Here is a 12,803-nt window from a genome sequence, read left to right on the forward strand (position 1 = left end):
GTCAAGCTGTGTAACAGACACAGATGTGTACACACAGAAGGATGTTAAATAAGCCATACATGCCACTACAGGTGGTTGAGTCCAGGTGTGTTTGCGAATGTGTATGTGTGTTGTGAACTCTGTGTGTGTGTGGCTGCGTGTCTGATGAGCACAAATCCATCCAGCTTCAGTCCAACTGATCCGTTTTTGACTCTGAAATTTGGGCAGGATAACCTCTAGAGATGAAAACAGTCCTATCACAACACATACACCACTGAATATATATATGACAATACACATATTACCCTCCAATATGTAATACTGCTGTGACCTACAGAGCCCTGAATTCATCTCTATTCCTTCCTATGTCTGCTCCTGTACAGTATTACTTGTATATAACGGTAGAAATATGATGATGTCCTCTCTCTTTCTTTGATGATGTGTTAATGTAATAATGTCATTCCGGTCAAATGTTGAGGCACTACATTTTCTTTAGATTTCCTCACTGTGGAAAAACCCTGTCCTCCGGGTTAGTGAGGACACAAGACCGATAAGTGGAAGCACACACTCATCACACACAAACAAATACTGCTGTTTATAGACTTTAAAACAACAGAGTTACATTTCTCCATCAGGACGCTTGGAATACCTCAGATTAGTTTGATGAAAATATCCTTATCATCCTTCATTTCCTCCTGCTCCTCCTCCTGTCTTTCTCTCCCTCACCAGATTAGGTACTAATACACCCCCCCCCCCCCTCCCAAAACACTGACACGTTCACACAGACTCAGGGAATGTTGACCATAACAGAGAGATGGGAGAGCAGACAGAATGTTTGGCTTTAGGGAGAGGGTGTTTGCTGCGGCATTCCGGACCATTCCTGGCGTTCTCGTCAGAGCGACGTGGATGAGCTCAAGGTGCCGAGATATTTCACACATGCCAGGTGTGGGTAGTCCAGCTCTACTCCTGGCCAGGTCAGAGTTCACAACCTGCTATGGTGACCCTGCACACTTGGGGCGATCACAGGAGTGGGAGGCAGAGGTGTGGGTCAAGAGTCAATGCCATGGGGAACTGAACTGCCCCCCCGGACTGGGAACACACTGGTTGAATCMACATTTCCACGTTGATTCAACCAGTGTTGCACCAACGTTGAATTGACATCTGTGGGACATGACTACTGCAGCTGGATCACAAAACACATTCATATCAGCTACTGTCCTCCACCTCGCTCTCTCTCCTCTGGTGGTGGGACTGAGGGGTGTATTTTGTGGAAAGGTTGACTAGTATGTGTGTGTGTTTGGTCTCTGTGTGTACATTAGAGTTGAGTGCCTTGCTTAAGGGCACATCGACATGTTTTTTTTCACCTAGTAAGCTCGGGGATTCGAACCAGCAAGMTTAAGATTACAGGCCTAACACTCTTAAATGCTAGGCTACCTGGCGCCTTGTGTGGGTCAACTTCCACCCAGACCGCTGTGTTGTATAAGGGGATWGAGATACAGGAAAAGGGAGAGATAGGTGGGGGAAATAGAGGGAGGAGAATGTTGAGGCAAGAGAAAGGAGAAGAGAGGAGAACAGGGGAGACACACACCAACCTGATCCCAGACCTGTTTCATGTGTAAGGAGGAGAGCGATGGAGGGAGTGGAAGGAGAGAGCGAGTGGGGAAAGGGAGAATGATATATATAGAGAGATGCACTACTGAGAGTGAATGAGCATCACGTTGTCTTATCCTATCCGCTCCTGATTCAGTTATAGAGGAAATGAAGAGAAGGGAAACCTGATTGGAACTATCAACTCAGAGACTCAATCACTGATTCTAAAAATACCAAAGCTATTCTGTACTATGTATCTTTTATTTTTATTTCACCTTTATTTAACCAGGTAGGCCAGTTGAGAACAAGTTTTCATTTACAACTGCGACCTGGCCAAGATAAAGCAAAGCAGTGCAACAAAAAACAACACAGAGTTACACATGAGATAAACAAACTTACAGTCAATAACACAATAGAAAAATCTATATACAGTGTGTGCAAATGGAGTAAGGAGGTAATGCAATAAATAGGCCAATAGTAGCGAASTAATTACAATTTAGCAAATTAACACTGGAGTGATAGATGTGCAGATGATGATGTGCAAGTAGAAAATACTGGTGTGCAAAATAGCAAAAAAAAACTATATGGGGATGAGGTAGGTAGTTGGATGGGCTATTTACAGAAGGGCTATGTACAGCTGCAGCGATCGGTAAGCTGCTCAGATAGCTGATGCTTAAAGTTAGTGAGGGAGATATAAGTCTCCAACTTCAGCGATTTTTGGAATTCGTTCCAGTCATTGGCAGCGGAGAACTGGAAGGAAAGGCGGCCAAAGGAGGTGTTGACTTTGGGGATGACCAGTGAGATATACCTGCTGGAGCGCGTGCTATGGGTGGGTGTTGTTATGGTGACCAGTGAGCTGAGATAAGGCGGGGCTTTACCAAGCAAAGACTTATAGATGACCTGGAGCCAGTGGGTCTGGCGACGAATATGTAGCGAAGGCCAGCCGACGAGAGCATACAGGTCGCAGTGGTGGGTGGTATATGGGACTTGGTGACAAAAAGGATGGCACTGTGATAGACTGCATCCAGTTTGCTGAGTAGAGTGTTGGAGGCTATTTTGTAAATGACATCGCCGAATTCGAGTATCGGTAAGATAGTCAGTTTTACGAGGATGTATTTGGCAGCGTGAGTGATGGAGGCTTTGTTGCGAAATAGGAAGCTGATACTAGATTTAATTTTGTATTGGAGATGCTTAATATGAGTCTGGAAGGAGAGTTTACAGTCTAGCCAGACACCTAGGTATTTGTAGTTGTCCACATATTCTAAGTCAGAACCGTCCAGAGTAGTGATGCTAGTCGGGCGGGTGCGGGCAGCGATCGGTTGAGGAGCATGCGTTTAGTTTTACTAGCGTTTAAGAGCAATTGGAGGCCACGGAAGGAGTGTTGTATGGCATTGAAGCTCGTTTGGAGGTTTGTTAACACAGTGTCCAAAGAAGGGCCAGATGTATACAGAATGGTGTCGTCTGCATAGAGGTGGATCAAGGAATCACCCGCAGCAAGAGCGACATCATTGATATATACAGAGAAAAGAGTCGGCCCGAGAATTGAACCCTGTGGTACCCCCATAGAGACTGCCAGAAGTCCGAACAACAGGCCCTCCGATTTGACACACTGAACTCTATCTGAGAAGTAGTTGGTGAACCACACGAGGCAGTCATTTGAGAAACCAAGGCTGTTGAGTCTGCCGATAAGAATACGGTGATTGACAGAGTCGAAAGCCTTGGCCAGGTCGATGAAGATGGCTGCACAGTACTGTCTTTTATCGATGGCGGTTATGATATTGTTTAGTACCTTGAGCGTGACTGAGGTGCACCCGTGACCAGCTTGGAAACCGGATTGCACAGCGGAGAAGGTACGGTGGGATTCGAAATGGTCCGGGATCTGTTTGTTAACTTGGCTTTCGAAGACTTTAGAAAGGCAGGGCAGGATGGATATAGGTCTGTAACAGTTTGGGTCTTGAGTGTCACCCCCTTTGAAGAGGGGGATGACCGCGGCAGCTTTCCAATCTTTAGGAATCTCGAACGATGCGAAAGAGAGGTTGAACAGACTAGTAATAGGGGTTGCAACAATGGCGGCGGATAATTTTAGAAAGAGAGGGTCCAGATTGTCTAGCTCAGCTGATTTATACGGATCCAGGTTTTGCAGCTCTTTCAGAACATCTGCTATCTGGATTTGGGTGAAGGAAAAGCTGGGGAGGCTTGGGCAAGTAGCTGCAGAGCTGTTGGCCGGGGTTGGGGTAGCCAGCAGGAAAGCATGGCCAGCCATAGAGAAATGCTTATTGAAATTCTCGATTATCGTGGATTTATCGGTGGTGAGTGTTTCCTAGCCTCAGTGCAGTGGGCAACTGGGAGGAGGTGCTCTTATTCTCCATGGACTTTACAGTGTCCCAGAACTTTTTGGAGTTAGAGCTACAGGATGCAAATTTCTGTTTGAAAAAGCTAGCCTTTTCTTTCCTAACAGACTGTGTATTGGTTCCTGACTTCCCTGAAAAGTTGCATATCGCAACCCTTAAAAGTGTTCTTATCTATCAAACCATTCACACACACACACACACACACACACGCACACACGCACACACACACACACACATGCAGGAACACTTCTTTATCAAAAGTGGAATACATCAAAAGAAGCCAGAACTGGGCCTTGTTGACATAGCAGGGTGATTGAGACACAACTTGTGATTATGATACTTCCATGAAAACGAACCCCTGATGTCATCCACCTATTACACCCACATATACACTGAGTGAGTGACACAGTGTGTGACACGCGAGAGAAAGGTGCTGACAGACAGGAAGATAGATGGGCGGGCAGGCAGACAGGCAAGCAGACAGCCATAAACTATTAAGACATGTACCAATCACACATAAATGCTACAAACATAAACCATAATTATGGGGAATGTTTTTATTTACTGGTTGTAAACCATTTCCCCTCACCCACCAGCACCTGTGTTTTCACTTGCCACAAACCGCCACTATATAGAACTTTCACAGAGCTATGGTATCCACCTTTTTCAATACAAACAGGAGATGTGTGTGTGTGTGTGTTTATGTTTGGTTTGTGGAGTATGTAGAGTGTGAGTGAGAGAAGGAGAGAGAAAGAGGGAGCAAGGGGGGGAAGGGAGGGAACGTGTGTGGACATGAAGACTCAGTTAGGGCCGCGGGACATAGAGGGAGAAAAACATGAGTGATTCAACAGGAATCGGATGACAGATCTACACACACATACATGCACCTCTTTCACTCACACGCACGCACGCACGCACACGCACACACACACACATTTGTATGATCAATGTCCCTCTCACGGATCCCTCTCTGATATGGAGAAGAGCTTTCAGCAGTACCAGGTGTGTGAGTGAAAGGTGAGTGTCTGTGTGTGTTTAACTATACTTGTGGGGACCAGAAGAATAGTAAACAAACAAAAATTGGACCAACTGTGGACATTTTGTTAGTCCCCACAAGATCTTATGCTATTTCTAGGGGGTTTAGGGTTAAGGTTAGAATTAGTGTTAGTTTTAGGGTTATTTTTAGGGTTAGGGTTAAGGTTTTGGGGTTAAGGTTAGGTTTAGGGGTTAGGGAAAATAGGATTTTGAATGAGACTGAATTTTGTGTCCCCACAAGGTTAGTTATACAAGACTGTGTGTGTGTGTGTGTGTGAGAACCCGGTTTCATGTGCATATTCTTTCATTTTTCTGTTTAGTGATCAACAATCCTCCCTCTCAGTACCCCTTTTTATGCAGAGTGACGGTTGGCAATGTCTCTTGACTGTATCCCTTCATCCTCACATTCACTGTGTCAGGACATTTTCCACATGAGGCCAGAGCTGCTGACGGAGTTTGGGAACATTGGGTATATTTGAGTGAGTCAGTCCTAGGCTCAGGTTGTAGTTAGCATGTCTAAGACTTATGTCTCAGGAGTTCTGGGGTTTAATGTTAGACACCTAGTCTGATACCATCTCTATAGTGTGTGCCTTCAGCCCCCAATGCCCTCATTAACCAGCATGGAGCCCTACACCTGCATCTCTCCAACACACATACACACACATAATACTCTGCATGCAATGTTTACAACATATTCTCACGCACAACTTGAACATTGATTGATACATCACTGCCATCTTGTGGCATTGAAACGTTTTGAATGCAATTGTTTTTCCAGAAGCAGTGATAGAAAAAAAATAGTGTTACTGGTGTAGAAAAGGTAAATAGTGCAGTGCCAAACAGTAGTCTATATGTCATACTCAACAGCCGAATGTGCTTAATAGAATGTGAATCGCCACTTCACTTTTATGTCAAATATTTTCTCTGATTGTGTTGTGTAGGCCTGGCTTCATGAATTTGACATGACAATATCCTGAGATTATGTCACAAAATTGTGCCATCTGTGCGGAGGAGGTTAGAGGTTGCCCCTAACCACTGATACAAAGTCAGATGTTTTCTAATCACCTCAACGATAACATTTAGAGTTGGGTTAGAATAATCTGATCCTAGATCTGATGTTAGAGAGCCTCTACCTTGAGCCATGCAACAACGACACTTGACGCTACCCTACCGCGGACGCGCTCGAGCCAACACCACGCGACAAGAGTAGATACAAGATGGCGACCATTTTAGTATCAGAGGAATAAGTGCCGTGAAGGATAGGTATGGTACTTTTTCAATTTTCGCMAWTTTTTTTTTTAAACAATTCGTGTCAGTTGTTATGGTGTACACATTCATCTGAAAACTAACTAGCATGTTTGATAAACAATTCAAACCCTGACGCATTGATCCCTAACGTATTTAGACTTGGCTTGACAAGATTAGCTTTGTTGCTGCTAGCCATGTAGCTAGCCATGTTACTCACCAAGTTAGCCAACAAACTAGTTAGATACTTTATTTTACTAGCGATTATGTTTAGCTATCTTACGTTAGATATTCGATTTGTGTTTATTTAGGAGATACATGCCGCCAGACAGAGAAAGAAAGCACAAGGGCACCTTAGGCGCGCGCACGAGCCTTCGSTATCCTCCTCGATAAGTTTACGAGTAGGTTCTTGTCAGCAGTAACGTTAGTCGTGTTATAACTATAGATAGTGACATCACGGATAGAAGAAGGAGCGGTTAGTTACCAGTATTTTGGTGACATTGTTAGCTAGGTAATGTTGCAAGTTTTCAAAGTTGTCTTGCGGGGATAATTTACCAATGTCAGGTGAGTTAACGTTAGTGAAGTGGTAAACACGTCTGGGAAAGCTTGCTAGCTAAGTTAGCTGGTTTGAAAACACAAATCTCGCGCTTTTTGTTATCAGTGTTGACTGGGTAAAATGAAGCAGAAGCAAAGGGATGTCATTGCTAGTAACTGCCCACCAGATCTTTTGTGGATAAAAAAACTAAACAATGTATCACGATTGTCGATGGTTATAAAACCACAATTGCATTGCATCACGAATGTCGATGGTCATGAAACCACAATTGCATTGATTAAATGTTATATAAAAACAGTGGGAGTCAAAGGGGTACAATGTAGACAGACAGACTCAGTCAGGGCATGCCAGCCAGAAAGTCCTTCACTGGTAACAGCTACTTATTTAAATCACACGAAGGCAGTCTGGAATGGTAAACAAACACCCGTTAGAACTTGGACTTGTGTAGTCAGGGTCGGCCCTGTACTGTTTCTCCTCCTAAATAGATTATAGATTGGTTCATGGAGAAGGGAAATAGTAGCTGGGACTGGCAGCCTCTGATCCTCAAGTTTAGTTTCCCTTCTGATCATCCTATCCATCTCTTTCTCCATTCCCTTTATTCATCTCTTCTCTTGCCCCTTTCTCTCTGTAAGGCTGCCTGTACACATACAAAGGGTGCTCTACCCTCCCAGCTCAGCCCCCCTTTGTTTGCCAGGCTTAAGTCTCCCTTTGGCCCCATTGGGGGGTGATGATGATGGAGCTGAGACTCTAAAACAGGAATCCCCAACCCCATCAGTACTGTGCTATGGAAGTGCCTAATCCCCCCCAGGGTTATGCAAACTGTTTTAAAGGGTACGTTAGAGGAAGGAAATCTGTAATGGCAGAAAACCACATCTGATCACTGCAGTCAACATTCAGGATATTGTCCTGTCTTTGACAATAAGTACCCATGTTAGAGAGCTAACTGGTTAGATGTGTGACCACAAATTATTATAAAGACCAGAATGGGTTGTGGGTTAAAAAGCAAGACAGAAGGTTTTGGTACAATTGTTTTCACGAACAGGCATCTTGTAAAACAAAGGATCTCTTCATACGATTTGGGTAAGGCCTTTACTGAGAAGAGATTAGAGAAGTTTAAAGAGTTTTGTACAACTGCATTTCTCACTCACTCAGTCTCTTCTCTTTCTTCCTCCCCAGAAAAAGCCATGCCGTGGGACCGCCCCGTTTCTGAGCTCGCCATGGTGATCTGAAGCCCCAGTGTGGACGTGTCACACCCACACTCACCTACCCACAGACACGCACACGGACTGAGCCACCTAGCAAGTGTGTGCGATGGACAGGTGTAAGCACGTGGGGAGGCTCAGGCTGGCCCCAGACCACTCCATCCTCAACCCCCAGAAGTGGCACTGCGTGGACTGCAACACCACAGAGTCAGTGTGGGCCTGCCTGGGCTGCGCCCACGTTGCGTGCGGCCGCTACATCGAGGAGCACGCCCTGCAGCACTTTCTGCAGCATCGCCACCCGCTGGCCATGGAGGTCAACGAGCTCTATGTCTTCTGCTACCTGTGTGATGACTATGTGCTCAACGACAACGCGACGGGAGACCTAAAGCTGCTGCGCTCCACGCTCAGCGCCATCCAGAGCCAGCGCTACGAGGTCACCACGCGCTCAGGACGCACCTTGAGATCGGCTAGCGCCCCGCCCGATGCCCCCCAGCCCTGCGGCTCCAGTGAACTGCAGCTGAGGGATGAGGATCGCATGTTCACGGCGCTCTGGCACCGCCGCCGGGCACTGATGGGTCGAGTGTTCCACACCTGGTTCAGCATGACGGAAGGGGGGAAGAGGAGGGAAGAGGAGGAGAGGCAGAGAGAGGAGGAGGAGGAGAGGCGGAAGGAGTTGAGGGAGAGGAGGAAGACGTTGAAGAGGCAGCTACAGGAAGCGTTGGAGAGCGCCCCACCAAGGAAGAGCCACCGCCTGAGGAGAGCCAGTCAGAGAGCTGCTGCCGCCGCCGCTGTCACCCCCCGCCCCACACGAACACGTACCCCCAGCACCACTTACACACCCCAGACTCCCCTCACCCCCCGACCAAGAACCCAGAGCCCCGCCACTCACACCCCCAAGAGAATGGGCCGCCCCCCTAAAACCCCCGCGCCCAAACCCACTCGCTACTCAACCCCCTCTTCCTCCACCAAAGGCAAACCCAGAGCCTCCTCTGTCCAAGCCCTGACTGCCCCCTCCTCAGCCCCCCGCCGTGCCCCCTCCAAACAGGGCGACTCGCCCCTCAAACGGCGGCCCACTGTCACTCCGGGTGTCACGGGCCTGCGTAACCTAGGCAACACATGCTACATGAACTCCATCCTGCAGGTGCTGAGCCACCTTCACATCTTCAGGGAGTGTTTCCTCCGGYTGGAGCTGCTGGCCGTCCACGGCCAGCTGTTGGTTCCCAGCCCCGGGGGCCCAGTGTCGTCCTCCCCACTGGCCCAGAGGAGAGGCCCCCAGGTGGGCGTTGGGCTAAGTGGGGGGGCCTCCAGAGCCCGGAGTATGGAGCTGATTCAGCCCAAGGAGCCCAGCTCCAAGCACATCTCCCTGTGCCATGAGCTGCACACACTCTTCCAGGTGATGTGGTCGGGCAAGTGGGCGTTGGTGTCGCCCTTCGCAATGCTGCACTCGGTGTGGCAGCTGATCCCAGCCTTCCGGGGCTACGCCCAGCAGGATGCCCAGGAGTTCCTGTGTGAGCTGCTTGACAAGGTGCAGCACGAGCTGGAGAGCACAGGGACTCACACGCCACCCGCTGGTGTGTCAACCGGACAGAGACATCTCATCAAGCAGGTGCTCAGCGTAGTCAACACCATCTTCCATGGTCAGCTCCTCAGCCAGGTAAGAAAGAGAGAGAGGCACACACTCTCCCAAACACAGATATACACAGACTGATACACAGTACACATTTTTATACTGATATAGACACACTTTTGTGATTCACCAGTCTGGACATGGATTAAAATGGATTGAAAAAGGGATTAAAAGGTCTTTACATTTATTAGTAGTGATCTTACTGGAGGGATTCGGATGGGAGCTTTTACTGCACAATGTGCGTGACTGTTACCACATTTATGTCTTGATAGTAATATAAAATAAATATATATTAAATACAATATGTCAAAATGTATCTGTCTAAATGTGCTTGGCTCCAATCAAGAAATGGGGACATTTCAATGGCAGATCAACACATTCTGAAGCGCCATCATTTTAAAAGTTCATGGAAGGGTAAATCCATTTTGAATTCATTAACTTTTCGACAGAACACCTTTTGATTTGAATGAAACCTTACATACTTGCCCATTTGTAGAACGGCTCAGAAATGAACTTTTTGGACCTGAATGCCMAAACACTCGAGATAAAAGTGCTCAAAGTTGACCCCTTTTGCATACCATAAGACGTCCATGTCTTCATCAATGGAAAAGATAAATGGTTGAGATTTATATCATTTAAAAGTTTACAAAAAGGGTTGTCAAACTACTATAATTACTTGATTTTTGTTTTGTTATTGACATTTTTTCCCTCTAACGTACACTACCATTCAAAAGTTTGCGGTCACTTAGAAATGTCCTTGTTTTCCATGAAAACATACATGAAATTAGTTGCAAAATGAATAGGAAATATAGTCAAGACGTTGACRAGGTTATAAATAATGATTTTGAATTGAAATAATAATTGTGTCTTTCTTTGCTTTCGTCAAAGAATCCTCCATTTGCAGCAATTACAGCCTTGTAGACCTTTGGCATTCTAGTTGTCAATTTGTTGAGGTAATCTGAAGAGATTTCACCCCATGCTTCCTGAAGCACCTCCCAAAAATTGGATTGGCTTGATGGGCACTTCTTACGTACCATACGGTCAAGCTGCTCCCACAACAACTCAATAGGGTTGAGATCCAGTGACTGTGCTGGCCACTCCATTATAGACAATACCAGCTGACTGCTTCTTCCCTAAATTGTTCTTGCATAGTTTGGAGCTGTGCTTTGAATCATTGTCCTGTTGTAGGAGGAAATTGACTCCAATTAAATGCCGTCCACAGGATAGGGTATGGCATGGCAAAATGGAGTGATAGCCATCGTTCTTCAAGATCCCTTTTACCCTGTACGAATCTCCCACTTTACCACCACCAAAGCACCTCCAGACCATCACATTGCCTCCACCATGCTTGACAGATGGCGTCAAGCACTCCATCTTTTCATTTTTTCTGCKTCTCACGAATGTTCTTTTTTGTGATCCGAACACCTCAAACTTAGATTTGTCTGTCCATAATGCTTTTTTCCATTCTTCCTCTGTCCAGTGTCTTTTGCCCATCTTAATATTTTATTTTTATTGGCCAGTCTAAGATATGGCTTTTTCTTTGCAACTCTGTCTAGAAGGCCAGCATCCCAGAGTCGCCTCCTCACTGTTGATGTTGAGACTGGTGTTTTGCGGGTACTATTTAATGAAGCTGCCAGTTGAGGACTTGTGAGGCATCTGTTTCTCAAACTAGACACTCTAATGTACTTGTCCTCTTGCTCAGTTGTGCACCAGGGCCTCCCACTCCTCTTTCTATTCTGGTTAGAGGACGTTTGCACTGTTCTGTGGAGGGAGTAGTACACAGCGTTGTATGAAATCTTCAGTTTCTTGGCAATTTCTTGCATGGAATAGCCTGCATTTCTCAGAACAAGAATAGACTGACGAGTTTCAGAAGAAAGGTCTTTGTTTCTGGCCATTTTGACCCTGTAATCGAACCCACAAACGCTGATGCTCCAGATACTCAACTAGTCTAAAGCAGGCCAGTTTTATTGCTTCTTTAATCAGAACAACAGTTTTCAGTTGTGCTAACATAATTGCAAAAGGGTTTTCTAATGATCAATTAGCCTTTTAAAATGATAAACTTGGATTAGCTAACAAAATGTGCCATTGGAACACAGGAGTGATGGTTGCTGGTAATAGGCCTCTGTACGCCTATGTAGATATTCAATAAAAAATCTGCCATTTCCAGCTACAATAGTAATTTAAAACATTAACAATGTCTACACTGTATTTCTGATCAATTTGATGTTATTTTAATGGACAAAAAATGTGCTTTTCTTTCAAAAACAAGGACATTTCTAAGTGACCCCAAACCTTTGAACACGTAAACTCTGACTTCTCATTTCTGAATATGTTGTAGCTTAGACCCTACTTTACCCTAAGCTACAACATATGCAAAGAGGCAGAGTTTACACGTTTTTAGGTAAAAGATGTAAAAGGTTCTAAAAAATATATATATACACTACCGTTCAAAAGTTTGGGGTCACTTAGAAATGTTAAAAGGCTAATTGATCATTAGAAAACCCTTTTGCAATTATGTTAGCACAGCTGAACTGTTGTTCTGATTTAAAGAAGCAATGCACAACTGGGCAAGAGGACCAGTACATTAGTGTCTAGTTTGAGAAACAGACGCCTCACAAGTCTTCAACTGGCAGCTTCATTAAATGGTGCCCGCAAAACACGTCTCAACTTCAACAGTGAAGAGGCGAATCCAGGATGCTGCCTTTCTAGGTAATTTACAACATTAACAGTTTACACTGTATTTCTGATCAATTTGATGTTATTTTAATGGACAAATGTCCTTGTTTTTGAAAGAAAAGCACATTTCTAAGTGACCCCAAACTTTTGAACAGTAGTGTTATTTTTTTWAAAGAAATTATAAAATAGTTTCACAACCCTGTTTGTAAGCAGTTTAAATGATATCAAAACTCAACCATTTATCTTTTCCAGTGATAAAGACATGGATGTCTCACCCTGTAGGGTGGGGTATGCAAAACTTTGAACACCATTATCTCCTGAATGTTTTAGCATTCAGGTCCAAAAGCCCATTTCAGACCATTTCTTCCATGGGCAAACATGTATGGAAAGGTTTGTTTAAATCAAAAGGGATGCTATCTAAAAGTGATTGAATTCAAATCGATTTACTCGTAAGAGAGTGAGTGTGACTGAACGTGTGTACTTTCTGCTTCGGTGTATGTGAAAGAGAGGAGTGTCTTGAGTTCTCTGAGCATACACCCACA

The 12,803-nt window shown here is 45.2% G+C and overlaps 1 protein-coding gene across 1 annotated transcript in view; it reads left to right on the forward strand.

Moving 5' to 3' along the window:
• Nucleotides 1-7,968: 7,968 nt before the first annotated feature.
• The window catches only part of LOC112067762 (ubiquitin carboxyl-terminal hydrolase 44), an 11,483-nt gene continuing 6,648 nt past the window's right edge, over nt 7,969-12,803 (forward strand). The window contains exon 1 of the mRNA XM_024139535.2: nt 7,969-9,612. Coding sequence (XP_023995303.1) covers nt 8,068-9,612 — 1,545 coding nt within the window. The 5' untranslated portion in view covers nt 7,969-8,067. The remainder of the gene's footprint in view (nt 9,613-12,803) is intronic.

This window comes from Salvelinus sp. IW2-2015, unplaced genomic scaffold (assembly GCF_002910315.2).
Source record: "Salvelinus sp. IW2-2015 unplaced genomic scaffold, ASM291031v2 Un_scaffold1827, whole genome shotgun sequence".
Classification (NCBI taxonomy): domain Eukaryota; kingdom Metazoa; phylum Chordata; class Actinopteri; order Salmoniformes; family Salmonidae; genus Salvelinus; species Salvelinus sp. IW2-2015.